The sequence below is a fragment of the Meleagris gallopavo genome, chromosome 2, assembly GCF_905368555.1.
Source record: "Meleagris gallopavo chromosome 2, MGAL_WU_HG_1.1, whole genome shotgun sequence".
NCBI classification, from domain to species: Eukaryota; Metazoa; Chordata; class Aves; order Galliformes; family Phasianidae; genus Meleagris; species Meleagris gallopavo.
The window spans coordinates 47,199,376-47,223,171 of record NC_139405.1 but is presented as its reverse complement, the minus strand read 5'-3'; the positions used below and the strand labels follow the sequence as shown (position 1 = coordinate 47,223,171).

Below are 23,796 nucleotides of genomic sequence, written 5' to 3'. Positions count from 1 at the left end.
AACTGCCTTTCATTTCCTTAAAGAAGAAACCCACATTTGTACTGACTGAAGGCAAAAGAATCTATAAAACATGTTTTCTGAGGAGTAATTTCTGGGCATGGTGCAATGCCAGTCTCCAGCCCTGATGCCAAAAGCTGTTGTTCTGTAACTTATTACTGCTAGTTGCTCCTTTGGCCCGTGGACCAGAGCATGTGTACTAATAACTCAGCAGAATAGTACATGTGGTAAGATATTCAGTAATACTCAGCTTTACCCATGCATTCTTTCTGCTTTGTTTTTGTACAGAGTTCCCCTTCTTCTTACAGTTAAGCCTGGACATATTTTTCTATTTTAAATTTTCCAATGATTTGTACAAGAGAGTATTAAATTGCTAAAGGGCATCTTAAGTATTACAGCTCTGTTAGACTTGAATGAAGCAATGCAAGTCTGGAACACATTTAATAAATCTGCAGCTTGATAAGCAAACTTTCTTTGCAAAATGTGACATTCCATTGCACTAATCAGCCACGTGAAAGACCTGCCTCTAATTCTGGTATTCTTTAACTTCCTTACTCAAGGACTCCAAGCAGCTGTGCCTGTCCCCTCCTCCCCCCACACTTCTCTTGGCACCATTGAGTTTAAAATCGTTTCTACATCCTTCGGCAGAAGGTGTGCAGGAGCCTGGCGCTGCAGACCCTGATGAGTTGTCTGCATGGCTTTGCTGCGTTTTATGTTTTCCAACATTAGTTTTTTTTAAATTGAAGAGTGAGAAGACAGCACTTTCAGCTCCGAGGGCTCACAGTGAGTGTGTGGAAACCGTATCAAGAAAATACCTTTGTGAGTGGCTGCAGGGGGAAGAGTTCGAGCTGGGCTAACCAGAGTTGCCTGGGAAAGCTTGGAGACTCAACAAATTTTATTTTCGTGTTTTCCTTTTACTTTCCTTTTTTTTTTTTTTTCTTTTTTCTCCCCCCCCCCCTTTTTTTTTTTTTTTCTCAGAGTGCTCTTTAACTTAAAAAGATCACAGGTCATCTCCAGGGCGATGCACCTCTTTAATTTCACCCACAGAAGCACTGGCAGCTGGATTGGGCTCCACCAGGAAACACTTGTGAAATGTGAGATCGCCGCTGCAGTGGAGATGTGGGGCAGTGAGTCAGTTTTGAGGGACAACAACCCTTACGGAGGGCTTCTGGTGTGCTCCAGGCCCTCGGGTGGAATGGCTGCTGCCATGCCTGCTCCCTGTCCTCCTGGTCTCAGGGTGTGGATGCAGCCTGTGTGCTGGACACCACAGTTATGTATATTGTATCACATGAATTTGGGAGGAAACAGTACGAAACCATTCAAAGCAGACTTCACCCTTTATGAAGAGTCTGTATAACCTCTCAGAACTGTTGATAACACAGCAAAGAAAGAACACCAGGCATCTATGATGAAAGCTTCCGCTTTCTCACATCATCCTTATTACAGTCAGCACATCTTGCCTGGGATGGCCTTTGGACTCACTTCTGATCCTGGGCTGACGGGGAAGGCAGAGCACACACAGGCCACGTGGCTGCTGCGCTCCTGTGAGCTGTGGCACCATGCTGTTCTTTGTGCCTGGAGCCGGCCAGTGGGTCAAGCAGTTCCTCAGTGAGGCTTAATTCCTGTTCAACATCTCATAGGAGCTTTGTTGTAAATGAGATGTGAAGAGCAACAAATAAAATATTTGCTTCATTTCTGCAGCTCTACAGCCAGCAGTGCTCCAGAAAACAGAAATGCTTTTCTTCACAGAAATCCATCTCACAGGTGCTCACTGGGATGATGCTGTGGGACTGGCACGCTCTGGAAGTGTCCCTCATACCTCTGTACAGTCATCACTAGAAGAGCCAACACAATGGCTGCTACTGGGATATGGCATGTACGGTAATGCCATGGCACAGGGCCTGCCCCTCCCTCACTGCAACCAGGCACTGTAGGCATCCAGCACGAAGGAGGGGAGGAACAGGAAGGATTACGAGGCTGGGCACAGCCTTTTATCCTGCAGGAGAAAAGGGCAAATGGCAACCGGAAGGCATTAGGTGCAGGGCTGACGGGTCCTTGAGCTCAGTGGGAGATAAGCGGGTGTGCTTCTCCTTTAATGTGAATGTACAGTAAATGGTCCCCGTGCTGTGTGCCAGATGGACAGGACAGAAAAGGAAAGCCGGTCTGTGTGCAGAGGGCAAGCACTGTACTGACAGCGGGAGCACAAGGCTCCTCATGCTTTTCTGATGACACGTTTCAACCCAGATCAAGCTCTTTAGGAGTGAGATGCCTCATGTGTCACTGCCCTCAAATCCTTGGCCTCCGCGCTGAGACTACCAACGAGAATGCCAGCTATGACGGTGGGTTTATTTTCACCAGACTGAATGGACTTCCCTCTCATTCCACAGAGAGCACGAGACAGCTGTAAGTCAGCAGCAGCTTTTCCTTGGAGAGGGGCCCGAGGCATAAGATTTAAACCACCTAATCTCTCTGTGCCCCTGTCCCGGGATCCACGTGCCATCCTGACCAAAATAACTGACAGAGGGCTGAGGGCGAGCGCACCTCGCAACACCTCGGTGCTTTCGGTGCCAGCCAGCGGGACGCAGTCCCTCCTCGGCCCCGCGCCCCCGGCCCGGCCCGGCCCGGCCCGGCCCGCACCTCATCGCCGCGCCGGCGGCTCCCCCTAGCGCCCGCTGGGGTGGGGCGAGACGGCTGTACCTGCCAGGGGTGACATCCGCCTCCGGAGATGAGAGCACTTTTTTCGCCTTTTCCCATTCCCGCAGGCTGCGGAGAGGTATTATAAACAGGTGCATTCTTTGAAAGCTCGGCATATGTTTTTGTGGAGCACGAGCTCTGCGCTGATTTCAGAGGCTGCTCAGCAGCCCTCGGGTTGGCTCCATCACCTGAAAGCCAATGAGGCTTTAAGCAGCATCACCTGGACCCACTGCTAAGAATTTGCAAGAAGTGTGCCTACAGCAGTGCTGGTGGCTGTGGCTGCTTACTGTGAGCTCTGCTATGGCTGCCCAGTCCCTCAGCACCTGGATAGAGAGCATTTGTCCTCTGTGCCCTGCTATTACTACCTCCCCCCATACCCCACCATGCGCTGGCTGCCTAACCACAGTGCTATACAGGGGCCTTCCAGCCTGCTCCTGCTCCACCTGAGTTCTCCAGACTGTCGTGCCCTGTTGTGGTGGCACCTCTGCTTAGTCTTCTTTGCCTCCAGCCAGACAACAGCATCCATCACAAACCCCTCCAGCCAGGAGTCCCAGCAAGCCATGCAGTGCTTCCCCAAAGGTCAGATACCCAGAGCATTTTTCAAGGCTCATCCACACCATTTCTCTGTCAGTTCTCCTCTCGAGAAATGCAAACAGGAACGGGAGCAATATGTTTTGACTCACTGGGCTAACAACTTTTGGAAAAATAAGGGATGCTTTGGTCTTGTAAGGCTTGCTTGTTTGTTTTTTTATATAGGAGCTTGTTTCATCTACACTGAACTAGAGGGGAGGGAGGACGGAAGTGCTGACAACACTCCAGACACCAAGGCATACAGCCTGGTCCTCAGCACGAGGCTCCCATAGATTAGCCTGCATTGATCCCTCCACATAAAAAGGCATCTTTTGGCTCCTTTCACATGCTGGATGGAAGTTTGGGGCACAGTGGGTGCAATGGGTACAGTGTTGCTGGCATGGGTGGGAGCAGAGGGACAAGCTCTCCACTCTCTTTGAATCAAAGAGGCCCTGGTTTCACAGGCCGTGTGAGAATAAGACAACCATCACAAACATCTGAGCCCATGAAGCCTGGCTCTGCCACAGCTATTGTGATCCACGTCATTCAGGAATTCTACAAAACTGCACCAATTCCCATAAAGTTTTTCAGTGTAGATAAATACTCTGCTCCAGCTCTCACAGCAAGGGAGAGGAGGAAAGCTTTAAGCAATTAGGCCAGGCCACACAGCGATTCAGCAGCCGGCTGGGCTGCCAGCTGTGTGGGGCTCCCAAGGCAGCCGTGCTTCTGTGTGCTTGTCTGCACCAGGGACAGTGCTATGACCAACACTGCAACTTACTCACGCCGCAGCCTGGGGAGGGGACACCACAGGACCACGTGCATTTTTTTTTTGGGAAGAAAGGGCCTGACCTTGTTCACCTTAGCAAAGGATGAAGCTCTTCTAAAAATCGCTGACTGGCTAGATGGATTTTCCCTGTTCACCCTCCCCCTGGACTTTCTGGATTATCTCGTAGGCTTTTCTATCTACTTCATACTTTTCTGTCTGTTTTGCAAAGCAGTTAGAAGTTCTTAGCTTCGATTAGAGCTGGCCTTGGACAAGGATTTGCTGCTACCTCTGTTCCCCTTCCTGTGGTGAGAACAGAGAAATAGGGCAGTTCTCACACCATCTTCCTCACAAGAGCTGGCTGCCATCGCACAAAAACACCTTAGGTTCCTTTGAGGTGATGATGGTACGTGCACGTGTGAGGTCAGAGCAGGTTACAGAAGAGTCCTCTTTCCCCAGGCAGAGAGGTCATTTACTTCTGTCTCTGAGAAGCCCAAAACTTTTCCTTTGACTCAAAGGCACTGTTTTGGAAAATCAGAGCTGACTACATCATAATTCCATCCCCTTCTCCCAGTTTTTGAGTGATAAGGCATGCATGATGCTGTTTGACACTGTGATATTTATAAAACAAAGCAGAGGTCAAATTTGCTGAACAGTTTCCAAATTCCAGTGAGATTTATCACAAAGAGCCCCATGCACAGACCAAAGTGGCGTGACTGACAAGGGTGGGATTGTGGAGCCGCTCAAAAGCCCAGTTTCCAGCCAGCACCGATGGGCCACATCATGCTCTTGGGGGCAAAACCTGCTGGGAAGCTTCAGCTATGTGGAGAATTCAGGCAGCTTTCACAACGGAGTTTCTGGACAAGAGACCCCATTGTGAAGAGCCGTGCTGTCCTCCATCAGCACAGCCTTGTGTGAGGGACAGCCTGGAGCCCAGCCCCATGCAGCAGACCCCGTGCTGCCTTGCTCCTCCCCAGTGCCCCTGCCTCCCTAAAATAGAGGTGCTGCTGGGCCCTGCTTGCCAGTTTTTCATCCCAAAAAGTGCGGGAAGAAAGGTTTTTCCCACAGTAAGTGCTGACATTTCCAACAGAAAGTTGTCCAAAGGAGATTTGGCAGAAATACCCACCAGAAAGCTACAACTGAGAAAGTGGCTCTGGTCTCTCACTCTCCCCAGACACCAGCTTTCAGGGCTGCTGCTGACACCCAGTCTGTGCTCTCATCTGAGGGCTGGTGCTGCCGAGACCTGTTTGCACCCTGGTGCTCTCACCTGCCAGCACATTTCAACCTCCTGCCCCAAGCCAGAGGGGACAGATTTGACATGGCTAAGCCTCAGTTATTTCTACAGAAGCAGGCTATGGCTGGCTCCAGTACTCAGTGCAGAAACTGGATCTGGAGCAGAGGTCAAGGTGACACCTCCAGAATGGGCTTCACCTCAGCATCTTTGCCCCAGTACCATAGGCCAGAGCACAGCTTCACAAAGCACTCTTCAGAGGAAGGGGGATTACATCTGTGCTTGTTCACTCATCCTGAAGGTGCTCACAGAAGACACAAGGAAAACTTCCACAGAGCCCACTGCCGAGACACAGCAACAAGGCTGGGCGAGACAAGGGACAAGTGTCAGGGCTGTCAGCAGGGAGGCACGTGGCCTGCACTCTGCCTGGAGGCTGTTGGGCCTGCAGTGCCCCACACCAAGCCAGCGGTGTGGGGAGCAGAGTGGGACCTGTCATCTCACTCCATGCTGGTGTTAGTGGATGAATGGAAAGGCATCGCTTCATCTCCTGGGCTTCTAAGCACTGTTGGAAATAGGAGGAAAAGAAACAATTTAGACTATTTACGCAAACAGATTTGTTGACTTTTCAGGAGAAGAAGTGACCATATCCTGACAAATGACTAACACCACCAGATGTAAATTCATCACCCACCCTTTCTTGTATCTCTTCTTATCACCACAGCATCACCTTTTGCAACCATAAAGCTAACATACAGACACGCCATTTCTGCAGCTATCTGTTGTGTAATCAAATATGTAAGATTAGAAATAGCAATTGTCCCAAAAGGACATAAATATTTGCTTAACAGATGAAAAGTCTTTCATATTTAGGTTGTTAACTGAGAATTTTGCAAGTTTTAGGGAAAAGATAAGTAAACTAAAAAATTCCATGGTACTTCTGAAATCTTGGACCTATGTTAGACAGAAAGAAGGTTCAAGAGCTAAGACACTTGACTAAATTATCATCGGTGTTTTCTTCACAACTTTCCTGTGCAGTGTTGGGAATATCACTTACCCACTGGCTGTATCCATTCCCAATGTATGAAATGGGGATAACAGCACTTCTTTACCTACACTGTGGATCAAAAGGATAAAGATGTTAATCATTTTCCAAGATGCTCAGACCATACGGTTCATGCAGAAATACCTTACACAGACAGTCTTTGGGAAATATGCTAACAAGATCTATTGTTTGTTCAAACACAAAACAAATGGAGAATGTAAAACAGGAAAGGCTTGCAGCTCTTCATGGATGCATAGATGCCTCACTGTTACTTCTCCAGCAAACCTCTCCAGCGTGATTTTACAGATCTTTTCTTCTTTTGGGAATAAGTGAAGAGAACAGCAACCATACAGTTGATCCTCCTTTCTCACCACACAAGCTAGACGGGAGGCTCCTAATGGAGAAATCTCCATGTGCCATGGGAAGCCATGTTCTGCACTTTTGCTCTTGCATCTGGCACAGACTGTAACAGCCTCTACATCTTTCCTGCACCTGAACTGTAGACAATCATGAGTTCAAAACTGAGAGATACCACTGGCCTTTGCTATCTAACAACACTCCCACGAGCCCTGATGTTATCTACAGTCTCCTGTGTTGTCCTGGCATTTGAAAAGTGCAGTCATGCTTTCCTTTGATGCACCACGTCACTGACGCACATTCATTTCACTCAGCTTACTAGTAGCCTGGAGAGTTTTGGTGAAGGATAAAAACTTTGTATCGAGTTGGCTCCTGCACATCAGATACAGGTATACATTATGTGCTCATACCCTGCCAAGCTTTTTAGGTAAGGTAGCAATCCGAACATAAATAGAAAAAGCCAAAAGAATGCTAACTGAATACAAACACATCTGAAGAAGCATTTCATTTTAAGCCATGGTCTCAAGTTTTCCAGATTGCCCAAGATATATAAGGACAGTTAGCATGCTGTGTGACATTCAGCTGGATGCTCTATATCATCCTAGCGTTCAGATTGCTATTCTTAACTCTGAACAGCACTGCCTCCATCTACTGCTGATGTCTGCTTTTCACAGCACAGATTATCCCACAGTCTAGCAGGTTTTTTTCGCTATTCTCCCTTCTGCCCATTGGGTACAAGGATGGGAACTGAAGGATGGTGAAAGTCTGAATAAAACACGCTCTTACCACGCCTGGCTGACACCAGTGTAATTACTTACCCGCCGATGACAGCTAACTTCGACTACAATCAGTTAAATGTAAAAACAGACTTGCATTCCTCCTTTATGCACTCAGAAAAGGAAATCCACATGTTTATACTCAAAATCCACATCTAAATATACCATTGGTCAAACCTTACCATTGAATAGTGTCTGAAAGGCCAAATACTTATTTGCAGAAAATCTCCCCCATTTCCAACTCGCTCCAGGCTCCTGACATGTGCAGCCCCTCACACCACTGCCATGACACAAACCACTATGGTGTGCTCATGCTTCCACAGCACACACCTATTTCCAAAAGCTTTTAACTTATCTTTGAAGTTCACTTCACACTGCAGTGCAATTTCTGGACAAAATGACAAAAAATCATAAGAAATTTTTTCGCTTGCAACAGAGACATTAGCAGCTAGTTTATGCTGGCTGAAGAACTAAGATGTAACTTTTGACCATCAAAATAAGATTCCCTCCACCTACTTCTAACACTTTGCATTTTATTTTTTACCCAGTGGCTCATTCTCACTGAGCTGTCTTCCTGCACACTTCACACCATACTTCTGTGCACCTAAGCAGAGCCTGATTCTGCAAACACTCCCCAGAGATGCTGTGGTGTAACACAGCAAGTGGTCCCAGTAACGTTACCAGTGGTAAGCAGGCACTTCTGAACCTTGGTAAGACATTTTCCATTCGAGTCTGCTGATAGAAACTTCTATGTTACACTCAGTTCTACTTCTGGTCTTGGCTCATGCAAACAGACAGATCGACAAGGTTTTGTATGTTTGCTCAAATCTTTGCAATAAAAGCCGATTCCTTAGAAATAAAAGAGAAAGAATGCTGTAGTATTGTATTACAGTCTTCTCGCTCTTGAAAATGTTGCTGCTGTTGTTTTAGGCAATGGTCTAATGTCACAGATGTTCCCTTTCTTAAAATGGAAGAAAAGATCAGAACACCATTACCCTAAACTGTGAATTACATAGCTTTATTTTTTTAATAAGATGGAGAGTTCTATTCTTTGGCAGACCACGCTTTTTAGATTGATAAAGAGCATCCAAGTTGGCATGCAGTGTGGTTTCCTTTGTTAGTAAAAAAATGTACCATTATATTAAATATTTTTATTTATTGCATTAAATATGGAAAGAAGGAGAGTTCAAAGGCTAACATCCACAGTTTTGGTCTCCAATGTTTAAAATCTGTAATTTTTTGTTTTGATGATGCTGTGCACCATTGCATTTTACAACATTCAAACAATTCATCAGAAAGGTACAGTGGTAAAGACTCATTTACAAATGGAAATACCTCAAATATATTTGCAATTTCATGTATATTGAGTTCTGCTGAGGTACTTCTCTACATATAAATAGAGAACATTTTATATAACTCTGATTTTGCCATACACCATCAGAACAATATATGTGGAAGAGAAGTAAACTAAACAGGAAAAAAATGCACAATTTGTCACCGTAATTGAAACTTAAAACTAAAATTTATTTTTTTCCAGAATGCTGCTTTTTAACAATGTTTGATTCTCTCTTTAGTGTGAGTGAGCTGATATTCACTCGCATTATAGCACTGCTTAGGACTTTTGGGGTTTTTCAGCCTGGCCATCAAATACCATGTCAACTACAATGCTGTATGGGAATCAAGCCGTTTTCTTTCTACATAAGACTTTCTTACTTAGTAGCTATAAAGCAGATGATACAAGGTATTTTGGGGAACTTACTGCATATATGTCAGGTGAGTAAAATAATTTTGCTTTCAATCTCACACCTCCCGAGAGTCTGGACACAGAAAATAACCCAGGAACAACCAGCCCCAACCTCATTTGTAAAGTCCAACCTTTAGATAATAAACTACATTGCATAAAGTCCTGTTCCATCAGGTGCCATTCCATACGTCCCCACCGCCAGTACACCAAGGCAAGGAAACTAGTGTAAGCAAGCAGACTATGGAGCTAAGAAGAAATGCACAAGTTTTATTTTTAACCATCGCTGGACTGAAAAATAGAGTCATATGGCTTATTTATATTTCAGGAGATGGTAGTGAATAAGTTAAGGAATATTTCATCCCAAAATATACTTGCTTTCATTTATAGCTAAGCTGAAGTACACATATATTTTCTTATTTTCATAAATGTCAAGCAACCACCTTTTTCCCCCAACAAAGATTTACAAGTACATGCATGGCACTTCCTACAAAGCTGTTGTGGGCTAAAGGATTAAAAACAATGTTTTTCTTTGAAGAGAGAAACATTAATCAGATCAAAATATAATCTTTTAAATCAACTTCTTCCTGAGCAACTTAAAATTTGGAATGTGTTGGAAAGTTTCAATAAATAAGTCAAAGATTAACCAGCTTCACACGTACCTTTTAACAATTACGTAAAATGTGTTTAATGACAGACAAGTAAGCTGTAGGATCAGGAATCTTAAATGCTGTGTGCCAGATAAACTTATGAAGTACCATTCAAGGAGGAGAGGCCAGGTTAATTGTTATGAAAAATACAACAACATTAAAACCTAGCAAGTAAATTGTTTAACAGTTTTTTGTATTTAGGTTATAAGTAGTGATGGCTGAAGATGTCATTAAACAAACAGATAAAAATAGACTTAACAGTAAGTGGCAGTGAACTTGCAGGAATGTGTTAAGTGACTGATTACTCTGTTACAGCGTTGGCAAAAAGTGTCAAATGGAACTTCTGAGAGGCGAGAATATTAATTTTTCTTTCCAAGATATAACAATTCCACAGTGTGTAAACTCATCATTACTCTTTCAATGTAATTTCATAGAAACCACTTAAAATATACAATGCAGCAGATTCATATTTTAGCTAATAGGTTAGTTGTTATCCATGCCACTTTCAGCTTTGTTTAATGTACTCCCTTATGGTAGTATATTTCTACCACCAACTTGGGATGTTAATGAGAATAGAATTTTCTATGTAGCATTTTCTGTAAATAAACACCTTTTCTCAACATGATTACACTTCTTTATTTTTGTTCTCTGTATGTACGTACAGAAAGACTGACTGGTGATAGAAACAGGTCATAATTGGTATTGGCTCTCAGCAGGATTGTGGCAGAGGAAACTCTTGAAAAAACACATCTGAGCTTAGCCTGAGTTTATATGCCTCGTCCATCACAAGATAACTTTTGCCTCTTAGTTCACACTGAAGGGTGACCTTGCAGACAGAAGTCACACTAATCTAGAGCAGCCAAAATTGCCCAGCAGGTGTTTCAGAAGACACGAGTGAGTTAGGCACAGCAGCCTTACTCCTGAAGTGTTACTGAATGGGACTCATCCTGACAAGGAGCTGCTTTCCTGTGCTCTGGAACAGGAGCTTATTGCTATTATCTTGTATTGGTTAGCTTCCTCTGAGCAAAAGCATGCATAAAAGACTAAGGCCTCATTGAGAAGCCCTAGCACTACTGGGCTCTGTCCATTGATGTCGATTCTGAGATGCTCATCACCAGGAGCCCCAGGACACCTATCTTGAAGACACTGCACGTGAGAGCTACTCCCATTTCTGATCCCAGCCTACTGTCTGACAGTACTAGTTGCAGTGACCAACAAGGGCAGACTTTCACAGTGCATCTCGCAACAATGCATTGCTGAGCTGACAATTTTACAAAACTTCTTCTTCTCTTTGTTTTATAATTCTGAACTATTTCAACTAGAGAGGTTGAGTGTATCCTTACTATTAATTTTATTTCTAGCCATACAAAAGGCAGATGCCTGTAGGGGCAGCTGTGCTCTGCTTCATACAAGAACAATTAAATTCTGTGACCACAGAAACAATGCTTATACTTAATCAGAGCTCCATCTCTTTTAATTTTTTTTTAACTGAATGACCTTTTTTTTCCTACATCTCTTTGGATTTCTGGTCCATAATAAAGATAAAAATCTACAAATACTCTTCCTGAACATAAAAACCATGCACTGTATCTTTTCCTTCAGAGTCTAATAGAATTGTACTTAGCTGCAAGAAATAAAACTGCAGTTTACATCACCTGTTCCAACTCTTCAAATTCTTCATCCATTCTTGCCGTTCACTGACTTTTTTTACTGTATGATTAGAAGGGCTTACCAAAAATATCTATCTTCTGTAACTCGCCTCATGTCCACTCACATTAATTTGCCAGAATAGTAGACTCACTCCTCCCACACTGAGAAATTCAGAAGCCATTATCTAACCCAATTTTGAGCCTGTTATCTTCAGATGTGAACACGTGTGGCAAAGGCTCTGACTGCATCACTGGAATGAATACCAGTGCTCTTGGGGCAGAGAGGCACTCTTCCCAAATGGCTCATTGCCTTCTCATTTCCGGTAGATAATGCCACAGTATTATGTAATGATGACTTGCTTCTGGAGAAAGAGAGAGATGAGAATCTGTAAAATCCACTTCGCAATACTGCGTGATGTATTTAATGTTCTGCAGATGCCCAGAGGACTGTGGTGTACTCCAAAAGTTATTTTGTGATAGACAACAGATAGTTCTCTCTTGAAATACCCTATAGCAAGAAATCTATGGAGCCAACACAGTATGGTAACTTCAAACCCACAAAACCAGGTATCTCCCCATTGCCCCAATACATGGGAACATTGCGTTTTGTTCTGTTTTAAATGCTGCTGCGCATTAACTCAGTTTCTTAAAGAATTACTTTTAATAATAATTAAAAAATCTTAAGAAAGCTTGAGGGATCACCAGAAGAGAAAGGATAGCTCTTCCATCCATCACCTTTTATAGATATCCTCTAGCCACTTTTCGTCATCTTCTTCCTCATCGTCTATCGGTTCCTCTGTTTCCAGGGGAGAAGGAATGAAGAACTCAGGTCTGGGACGTGGTTTCCTGATATGAGACTTCAGTCCAAACTTGCGCTTTAGGAGGTGGAACTGTTCTTTGACATAGTAATAAAACTCATATTCGTATCTCATACGTTGGTAGAGAATCTGTATTGCTTCTGGAGAGGGGACGGTCTTTTTCACTGTCACAGTCAGATTGCCAAGTTTCCTATGTTCTGTAATGAAAACAAACAACATGGCAGGTACTGATTAATGAGACCACATGTAAACTTTTTTCTTTCATTAAGGCATGGCCGTACTGCATTACTAGTACAAATGACCTCAATCTGCCTCCTTCATAATGTAAATATTTTTATTGATTTGAAGTTAGGCTTAGATGTTTAAATATGGCTAGTTCACACATAGCATTTGGAATAGCAGGGAGAATCACTGAATATCCTGCATTGGAAGGGACCCGCAAGGATCATGGGCTCCACATAGGACCACCCAAAATCAAACCATGTCTGAGAGCAGAGTCCAAACGCTCCTTCAACTCCAACACTTGGGACCATACCCACTGCCCTCGGCAGCCCATTCCATGTCCTCCACCCTCTGGTGCAGAACCCATCCCTAACTCCCAGCTGCCCCTCCCCTGACACAGCTCCATGCTGTTCCCTTGGGCCCTGTTGCTGTTAGAGAGAGCAGAGCTCAGAGCTGCCCCTCCGCTCCCCTCACAAAGAGTTGCAGACTGCCATAAAGACTCAGCTCCTCTGCTCTGGGCCAGACAGACCAAGGGACTTCAGTTGCTCCTCACACATCCTGGTCTCCAGACCCTTCACCATTTTTTAAGGCTTTCTTTAGACGCTCTCTAAAAGTTTTATTCCTTCTTAAACTGTGACACCCATATCCTCACTCAGTGCTCAAGGTGAGGCTGCTCAGCACAGAGCACATGGGACAACTGCTTTCCTCACTCAGTGGCAGTGCTAGCCCTGCTGTACCCCAGGGTACAGTTGGCCCTCTGGGTGCCAAGACACTGATAGCTCATGTTCACCTTGCTGCTAACCAGAACTCCCTGATCTCAGGCAGTCTGTGGAGTTGCTCCCTCACCTTTCTAGTCACTGAGGATCTTAACTGGTGAAGGGATATGGAAATAGAAACATACTTCTTATTGAAAAAGCAGTTCTGAGCATTGGAGGAATTCAAGAGGATTTATCTACTAAGACTTGTAAATAAAAAACAAGAAAGCAAACTACAAAGAACATTTCATTTTTTGGACTAGACTCTGCTATGTTGAGTGGTATCGAAAAGAGAAAAGAAAATACACTAGTAGCTGCCACCATTTCAGCAACAACAGAAGTGTCAACAAAACACACCTGTAGGTCAGACTAAGCTTACCATGCCCAACCTCAGGCTCCCATGTGCACCAGATCCAGTGTGTATTGGTTTTGGCCTGGATAGAGTTTATTTTCTTAAAAGGAGCTGATGTGGTGCTATGTTTTTGGATTTGTGATAAAAAAGTGTTGCTAACACACCGAAGTTTTAGTTGTCGTTGAGCAATGCTTGCATTTAACCAAAGGCAGAACTATTTACCTCAACAGGCAATACAGAATCACAGAATCACAGAATCATAGGGATTGGAAGGGACCTCCAGAGATCATCGAGTGCAACCCCCCTGCCAAAGCAGGTTCCCTACACCAGGTCGCACAAGTAGGCGTCCAGGCAGGTCTTGAATATCACCAGAGGAGACTCCACAACCTCCCTGGGCAGCCTGTTCCAGTGCTCCGTCACCCTCACCATAAAGAAGTTCTTACGCACATTCGTGCGAAACTTCCTATGCTGCAGCTTATGTCCGTTTCCCCTCGTCCTGTCTCCACGTACCACTGAAAAGAGACTGGCCTCACCGCTATGGCCGCCACACCTCAGATATTTATAAACCTGGATCAGGTCCCCTCTCAGTCGTCTTTTCTCAAGGCTAAACAGACCCAGTTCACTTAGCCTTTCTTCACAGGGTAGATGCTCCAGGCCCTTCACCATCTTGTGGCCCTCCGCTGGACTCTTTCCAAGAGATCCCTGTCTTTTTTGTACTGGGGAGCTCAGAACTGGGCACAGTACTCCAGATGAGGCCTTACCAGGGCAGAGTAGAGGGGGAGGATCACCTCCCTCGACCTGCTGGACACGCTCTTCTTAATGCACCCCAGAATGCCATTGGCCTTTTTGGCCATGAGGGCACACTGCTGGCTCATGGCCAACCTGTCGTCCACCAGGACTCCCAGGTCCCTCTCTGCAGAGCTCCTCTCCAGCAGCTCATCCCCCAGCCTGTACTGGTGCATGCAATTATTCCTCCCTAAATACAAGTTGTCCGCCTAGCGAGCATGGCACCAATGATCTCCAGACAGGAAGTACAGGTTACACAGGAAAAGTACAATGAAAAGTAGAGAACAGCTTTGGAGCATGAAATTCTTCCTCTCCATTTTATAAGATTAATGCTCATATAGCTTAGGGTGTCTACACCTATAAACACATTCTATTTTTCAGACAACGGACACATATTTTCCTACTTCAGAGTAGAGAAAAACTAAAGAAAAGCAACAGAAAGCTGTTCATTTAATAATACTACAGAAGACAGCAAGTGCTGCTGGGCTGGACATTCCGCTTTTCATTTGGTTTTATTGTGTGAACACATTTGGTGCAGAAGAAAAATGTTGCATTTGAAAGAGGTATTTTTTCCTCTCATTTTCACTTACCAATTACAGCAGGGAAATTTGTAATGCTGGAAGGATATGATACAAAAAAGAGAATAGTTGACTAACTTACCAAACTTTATGCTGTTGTGAGTCACAAAAAAATGATTTAAAACATTAATTTTATTTTGCGTTTGTACTTTTAATTTATTCTCTAAAGGAAAAATGGTTTTCATTAGTTTGTAACAATTAATACATGCTGTTCTGTAATTAAATGGTGCTTTTACACCAAACTCTCTAATTTTTAACACTGAGATCTCTGTCTCTACTCATATACCTAAATAATTAGATAACCTACTATCTGTAATTCTTCGTTCTTTAATTACATTACTAATGCCAATACATGCTGTATACTTACAGACTGTTCAGAGATTATCAATTTATACAGTTTTAGATAGAAAAGAGTAAAATCATTAAAATTTACAAAAATTAAATTTCAGAATGACTTAAGAGGTGATCTTTAATATGCTGTCTAGGTAAAAAAAGAAGTAAAAAAGAAAACTCATGAAATATTTGCATTTAAGACTGACATTAACATATAAAGCCTTACTTGCAGCTAGTGAACGGGATGAAATTGTTTTTTTTTTTGTGAAAACACTTGGGTCCCCTCAAGAGCTTGTTTCTTCTACCTATACCCATAGATTGAAAAAGACTAAAAAAAGTCTCATCTTCTAAAATTCTTAATTAGTTGTTCAAGTTGTTGTTGATGGATATTAGACAAATATGCTAAAGGAAGGATTGCTGTACTCAGTTTGTGCTTGGGTTAGAAGGCCAGAGCCATCTTATGATGATTTAGCACTTCAAGAAATTCCTCATTCTGGTGTTTGGTTGGCAGCTTCCACCAGCTCTGCAGTCTGGTTTTCTTTATAAACTCAGCAGCAAATATACACTACTAAATATTTCATTTATTAAGTCTAAGCCTTCACACCGCTTGCCAACTGCATTTTTATTTTACATAGGTTATTTCTGTTACAGAAAACTTCTTTTACATCACTGGAAAAAGCTCTTTATTTATACGGTCCCTCCAGGACTCTAACTGGGAAAAGCCACTTCTGAAGGCCCCAGCTCCCTTTGGTGTCTGCTCCCTCCAGCAGAGAGGGGCACTTGTGTTTGGCTCAGGAGTGCTGCCAACGATGACAAGGTGAAAGGCGCTGGGCTGTTTTCCTGGGGGGTGACTGGCATGAGCAGGACTAACCACGGGGTGGCTTTCTGGTGCTGTGCCAGGCAGTGGCCAGGTGCTCCGTGCCACCCTTGGGGCTGGCACTGCCAGAACAGAACAAGCAAGCAGCTTGGTGCACTCATGGGCTGAATCTGCCTGGGCTTTGCAAATGCAGTAGGCATGAAATAGAGGGTTCCCAGATGTATGCAATTACATGCATGTATGCACGTGTGTATATCTATACATACAGACAGACAGAAACACACACACTCTGAAAGGCTACAGGAGCAACGTACATCTTTCCGCTTCTTTTGGTTTGCCTCTCAGTGTAACTATCAGCAACTGCAGTGCTGCAAAACACTGCTTGTCAGAAGGGACTGTGCCTGGCCTCAGGCTCAGCATTTTGGTCAAACAAGCCAACTTTACTCTTTTTTTTTTTTTTTTTACACTTTTAGATTTGTTTCTAATCTTAAATACTCTTGAAAAGTTCTTTAATACAAATATGAATGAAATCACAGAACTGCCCCTTGAAATCGCCTTAACACTTCTCCTCATCGTGTAAGCAAGATGGAAACATTATGCAGATTTGGCCTAAAGCCAAAATAACAATCTGCATATGCTACATAAACCGAGCTGTCCCACCAAAGGACCCCACTTTATGACCTTTGCTAACCATATGGAGGGCAGCAAACAACACCATTTGCTTTTTAGGGTTATTTTTTTTAAACTGTAGTGTGGTTTTTTTGGCATTCTTTTGAATTATTAAAAAGAATTCTCCACACAGTAACTGAACCTCCCAGCACAGCCTGCTCAAGCCTTGAATTAGCATAGTGGAGACTAAACTGATATGCAGATATGGATGAAGAAAATTAAATTCTTCTGGGTTACCAGGTGATGAACATTTACTGCTACTTTCTCAACTCTCACTTTTTTTTTCTCTTTGAATTTACAAATCTGTGTTATTCACTGCAGTAATCCAAGCCATAGGAAAAGAAGGATTTTTTTTTTTTTTTTATTTTACATTTTGTGGCTTGAAAAACCTTGGATTGCCATATTTAGACAAAACGATCCTAAAGATTACCTCAAAAGAGAGTCTCTGAGCTATGCCTTCTCCCGTACCATGATTCAGAGGTGCTCCTGAGCTGTGGGTGAGTGCAGTAGTGCTCGCCCACCCAAAGTCAAGGGCGGAAAGCCCTGCCCCAAGCCCTGCTGCTTGAGGCCGTGTGAACACGATGGCTGTCAAAGATAGAGTAAGCTCATTTCCTGCAGGCAGGCAGGGAGGCCCCACATCTCAGCTGCACACTGTTGAGCTGCAGCGCATACCTATTGCTCCATGGATGTCAATGGAAATAAAGGTACGTCGCTGCAGTTAGATGTGATGTACAGATCATTTAGGGCCTCTGCTTGACAAGCCACTGAAGGGATCGGTGAGGTACTAAAATGGGATTCTGATGGCTGTGCTAGAAATTATATCCCCTCAAATCATTTAACTACAGCTCAGCAAAAAAATTTCAGGCCCAATTCACTGGTTTCTCAAATTTTTCAGCTGGGCTCCTGAAGCACATCAGGGAAAGGATGTTTCTGGAAGAACGTGGGAAATGCTTCTTTCTCGCTTGCAGGCTGTCCTTCCAACAGGAGCAGGGATGGGCAGAGCAACCAGGCTGCAAACCATGCCTGGGTTGCACTGCTCAGCCACCAGGGCTTCTTGTAGTCACTGGCTGAGATGACATGTACTGAAGAACAAAGCCCATGAAAAAGTAAGCGGTGACTTGACCCACAGCATCTACTAGCTCTGTCTGAAATACTCTGGCTGTCATTTATTAACCTTCTTATTGTTTTTATGCACCGGGGACTGGAAATAGAAGCTAACTTTCTTCTTCTCAGTTATTCACATTAACAAAACAAGGTATAAGATTTAACATTTAGATAAATATTAAATGTTTGTGTGTGTATTGAGGACAGTTATGCTAGGCTCACAAGCAGTGCTTGCTTTGTTTTAGCATTTATATCTTAAATTACTGTGTTTTCATCATGACAGAAGACAACTCTTAACTCCAGAGAGTTGGAAGGAAAGCTCATGCGCATCTCTTAATTGTCAGATAAGGATAGGTGCCTCTGAAAAGAGAGATATCAGGTAGCAAGAACACCCAGAACTTCAGAGACTTACAGTTCTAAGCAAAACTGATGTCATGTTTATTAAACAGGGATCTTGGGAGCAAGTATACCAGACTGTAGTTAGCATAGACATTGCAAAATCATGGCTGTCAATGACAGAGTCTGAACTAGATGAGACAGTTACAGCAATTTGCTTTCTACTTTGTTACCACTTCACTGAATAAGGAAACCAGAGGGAAGAATAACATCGCTCTTAACCTAATATAATTTCATTATTAACATTAACATAGACAAACCATAGGGAATATCACAGAATGATAACCTAGCAGAGAAAATGGAGGGAAGCCAAAAAAGAGATTACCCAGGAACAGCTCACAGAGGCATTCTGAAAGGCACATAATCAACTACCAATGCTGATGGATGTAAATGGCAAGGAGGTATGGCAGCAAATGACAACAAGGAAAGGGGAAGGGAAAGGGGAAAGGAAAACGTTAGCAATAAATGTGAAAAATACTTTGGATCAGTAAGGCTGAAAATAACGGAAGAAATGTCTTCCTGTAGTATGCAAGTAACATGTATTGAGAACATGCTGCAGAGGTAAACACTGCACTGGCCTGGCTGTGAACTGGACAGTGTAACAGTGATACATATCCAACAGTGCTCTGAAATACTACTTAAGCTTTTAAAGGCATTATTTCACCATTATGAAACACTTGCTTTACAGCACATTCAGAAACACAAATATATATCTATCTCCATACTTTTTAAACAGCTACCACTCTCTGAGGTCTCTTCTCCAGCCAGGAAGTATTCATCAAGCCGTTTCCAACTTTCCTCTTGGAAACTTTTCACAGTATCATGCTTTTGTCTCCACTAGTTCAAAGCTGTGGATGCAACAATGGAGATTTCCAGCTGCATGAGACATCTCAGCTAACTTGCCAGTATAATGCACTGCCTCTGGTGCTGCTCAAGCCAGGAAACGTGCTGTATCGCACACATGATCAGATAACAAATCTCCACAGGATCTTCTAAGAGACTCCTTTTATTTGCTGCAATTTATGCGTTGCATTCCCAGTTAAGATAAGCTAACGTAGAAAAGAAAAAAAAAGCTGAAAATTAACCCCAATGGTATGAGAATGTGGTCAGGTACTTTTACTGCTGTTTAGCAACTTGTGAACTGAACGAGACAGAGTTGGAGGTGCCAAAACCAAAGTCATCTGCAGAGGAAATGCCAGGATTCTCTAGTTCAAGTTGCTGAGAGAATTGCTAGGTTTGCAGTTCATATGAAATTTCTAATGTATCTTTTATGTCTGTACAAGTATTACTGAATGGATCCAGTCAACCTGATCATCTGACAAAACCACAATTTAAAAATAGATTCGTACAGATCACTTGTGAACAGAGATAAGTTAGGCAGATACTATCATTATTTCTGTTTTTTCTTTTTTTCTTTTTCAGAAGGAAGAGAAAGCTGTAGTGACAAACTTGAGCTGTGCTCTGGAGCAGGAAAAGCTACACCATAGATATGCTGTGCAGAAAATCTGCAACTAGGAATACAGCCTGGGATTTAAGAACCTCGAGCAGGCATCTCATCTTTGTGCTTTGAGTCACTATGGAGTGCTACCTGTGATTTGTGTTTGCAAAAGAGAAGCTGTAGAAGAGGCATGCAGTGCAAGTTTACAATGTCTACATGGGATCGAGTGACGTGGAGGTGTCTTTATTTCCATATATAGTATTGATGAGTGCAACCCTGGCTTATAGCATTCAGCTTTGTAACCACATCCTAAATCAGACAGGATACAAGAAGAGCCTCAGAATGAATATCAGGGTTGGAAAGAACACGTTAGAGAAAGAAGATACATTTGGTCAGCTCTGTTCAGCTGTTCACCAAATAATATATCGAGAAGTGACTTGTTTACAGCACCCACATACTTTAATGGTAAGAAAACTACAGATACTGAAGAGTTGGTAGCTAAAGCCAGAGTTTTAATGGAAAAGGTGATTACTCACTAGAAAAAAATTAAAAAAGAAATCTGTTGATTTGCTATCACTTGATATTTTATGTGAGAACCAACTGACTTAACCCACTCAAGTTATTGATCTCTGTGCAGAAGTAGAAGAAATTTTGTGGCCGGTAGCAAAGAAGCAGCCAAGCTAAACGATCCAATGGTTCATTTAAGCTTTTCACAGCTGTACATTACAGTTTTGTATGTCTCAGCTTCCACATTGTGAAAACCTTTTTGTCAGGCCCTCTGAGACACCTAAATTTATGTCACTTTAGGAAGATGTTTTAACACCTCATTTACTATCAATTCCAGTCATTGGCTCTTCAAAGTCCAATGGTCACCACCCTGCAATATAAAGCCCTGAAGGAATGTGAAACAACAATAGGTTAAAATAGAAGTTTGAGCAAATGATCTTACAAATTAATTTTAAGTGCTGCCCCTTCCCATCTGCCTTGTTCAGAGATATTACTGTTTATTGCTTTGTATTAGAATAATTATTGAAATGAAAAAAATAGAACAAAAATACACATACTAATCAGAACACAAGTAATGTGCCCAGTAAAAAAATTCAAGCATTACCAAGATAAAGCCAGTACTTATGTAGTATAATAGGGCAGGAAGAGAAACGTTACCATAATGAAAACGGCTATTAAAATGCAGAAAAAAAGAAGGTATCAGTTCTCTTGTCCCATGTGAGAAAGTTACTCGCTCTAAGATTTTCGCCTATGTCTTTACACAGAAAACTCCAAGCCCTGAAAACTGCTTTACATCTTATTATTAAAAGCTAAAGAAGGTCAAGAGAAAATTCTCTCTTCTCCCCTTAGGTTCTTTTGTGTATAATGAGCAACTGCAGGCAGCCAGGGGCTGAAGCACTAGCGAAAAAAGAAGAATGCTACAAGAGCAGAAACAACACACTGTTCCTTTCAAGTTCACCCCCCTCCTGGCCCACAGCCCGCCTGCCTTGGCCAGCTGCCAGCTGCCAGGGTATCGGGACAAAAGCTTCCTCCTCTGGCCAAAACCGAGGAAAAGGGTCCGTTGTTTAACACAGGCAGACTGGTTTCAGCAAGAGAAAAAACTGAAAATAAGGGGAATTACATTAACTGAAGGTCCTGAGAGAGAAGAGTAATCTCCTAGTGTGGCTAATGCAATTCACTCCATGCCTTTCCCAAGGAGGGAATGTCTTGACTCCCTATCTCTCAGACTAGAAGGCAAAGTGAAATGTTTCAGCAGGGCTAAAGCTATGAGGTTGCCAAGGTCTTTGGGTCCCCTGGGGTTATTACAAACAAGAAACAACAATGCATCTCTCTTTTTTTCAGGAAGCCCTAAAGCAAACCACTCTCCCTCTGTGCTTGCCCACACTCGTGTGAAGGGCGAGCATCCTCATAAAAAGACAGCAGAAATCTCCATGCACCTAGCAAAGAGTCTCAGAGATGAACAAATCAAGCATTTAGCTATCTGAGGAATTCACACTGACCTGAGTTCCTACTGGATTTCACAAATTGTCTTGAGTGAGGTTATGAGCCATGTGTGGGGGGACAACCAAGGGGTATCACACCCAGCTAGCACGGGTTCATGAAAGGCAGGTCCTGCTTGACCAACCTGATCTCCTTCTATGATTGAGTGACCTGCCTGATATATAAGGGAAAGACTGTTGATGTAGCCTACCTAGATTTCAGCCAAGTCTTCGACACTGTCTCCCATAGTATTCTCCTGGCATGCCTGTGGCTTGGACAGATACACTCCTTGCTGGGGAAAGAACCAGCTGGAGAGCTGGGCCCAGACAGTGGTGGTGAATGGAACTGAAATCAGCTGGTGACTAGAAACCAGTGCTTTTTGCTAGGAGCTAGTATTGGGGCCCGTCCTGTTTAACATCTTCATTGACTATTTGGATGAGGGAACTGAGTGCACTCTCAGTAAGTTTGCAGATGATACCAAGTTGGGAGGAAATGTCAATTTGCCTGAGGATAGGAAATGTCCTACAGAAGGATCAGGACAGGCTGGATCGCTAGGCTGAGGCCAGTGGGATGAAGTTTAGTAAGACGAAGTGCCAGGTCCTGCATTTTGGCTGCAGCAATCTCAGGCAATACTACAGACTTGGAGCTGCTGGAAGACTGTGTGGAAGAAACGGACTAGGGGTGTTGGTTGAGGCTTGGCTGAATATGAACCCAGGTGGCTAGGAAGGCCAATGGCATCCTGGTTTGTACCAGAAACAGTGTTGCCAGCAGGAGAATGGAAGCAATGGTCTCCGTATACTCAGCTCTGGTGAGGCTGCACCTCGAGTACTGTGTTCAGTTTTGGGTCCCTCACTACAAGAAAGACATTGAGGCCTTGGAAGTGTGTCCAAAGAAGGGCAACAAAGCTGCTGAGGGGCCTGGAGCACAGGTCTTATGAGGAGTGGCTGAGGGAACTGGGATTATTTAGTCTGCAGAAGAGGAGGCTCATGGGAGACTTTATAACAACTACCTGTGGTTATGGCAAGGTGAGGGTTTGCCTCTTCTCCCACACAGCCAGTGATAGAACTAGAGGGAATGGCCTCAAGTTGCACCACAGGGGAAGTTCAGGCTGGATATTATGAAAAACTTATTCTCTGAAGGAGTGGTCAGGAGCTGAAACAGGCTGCCCAGGGAAGTGGTTAAGTCACCAACCTCTGAAGGCGATGCTATTTGTTGGCTAAAAAGAAAACAACCAAAATAATTCAACCTTCTGTGCCTATTTAAATTCTTTCAAAATTGATTCTCCCTGAGAAAGCATGATCTCCCTGAGAAATCATGATTTCCCCGAGAAATTCAGCATTCAATCTCTCTGCACAGTTCATTTTGTTTGTTTCTACATAGCATATCCTCCCTTTGATTGCCTCTTTTCCAAAATCAGAGGTCACACTTTATTAAATTTCTGATCCTGTGAAAGTCATTCATTGCATCTCTGACCATCTCTGGCTTCCGCTGTGTACCTTTTCTGGTTCTATCAGATTCTTTTCGAGAGGATGGGACCAGAGCTACAAATAATTAATGAAAATGCAGAAATTTGTAGTTAAAAAAAACCAACACCCATTATATAAATATTTTAAGAAATTTGAAGGAGTTAAGATTCAGAAGTAAATGATAACCAATGTGCCTATACCATAGATTTGAACTATTGCTGTTCCAAAGCATTGGCTGGGAATATTTCCTTTACTTTAAAAACAAAAGCAGTTCAACACAAGAGATTTCTTCAACTTCATGGCTAATCCTAAAAGAAAGAGTATTATCTAAAAATAAATCTAATTTATCTAGTAAAGTAACACAGAAAAAAATAAAAAGATTAAATAAAATTAAGATAAAATTTAAAAATAAAATTTAAACAATTAACACTTCAATGGCCATTTTGAACAGCTAATCCTTGAAAATACAGATCTTTTATTTTTTTCCTAAAAACTAATAAAAATTCTCTTCCTTACTAGATTCTGAATTGATGAAATTCTGTTCAATTTGTTAAACTTAATAGAAGAATAAATGCCTAGATTTCACTTGTGCCAAACAGATAAAGA

General features: G+C 43.0%; 1 protein-coding gene across 2 annotated transcripts in view; it reads right to left on the bottom strand.

Annotated features, from left to right (window-relative positions):
• Nucleotides 1-4,083: 4,083 nt before the first annotated feature.
• UST (uronyl 2-sulfotransferase) overlaps nt 4,084-23,796 on the bottom strand; it is a 158,511-nt gene continuing 138,798 nt past the window's right edge. Inside the window, exons 8-10 of one of the 2 annotated variants that reach the window (XM_010707216.4) lie at nt 12,206-12,485; nt 6,310-6,369; nt 4,084-5,817 (exon numbers count right to left, since the gene is read on the bottom strand). In XM_010707216.4, the coding sequence (XP_010705518.4) occupies nt 5,811-5,817; nt 6,310-6,369; nt 12,206-12,485 (347 nt within the window). In that variant the 3' untranslated portion in view covers nt 4,084-5,810. Of the gene's footprint in view, nt 5,818-6,309; nt 6,370-8,933; nt 12,486-23,796 lie in introns of those variants that run through there. The other variant, XM_085217005.1, reaches the window with a different exon arrangement.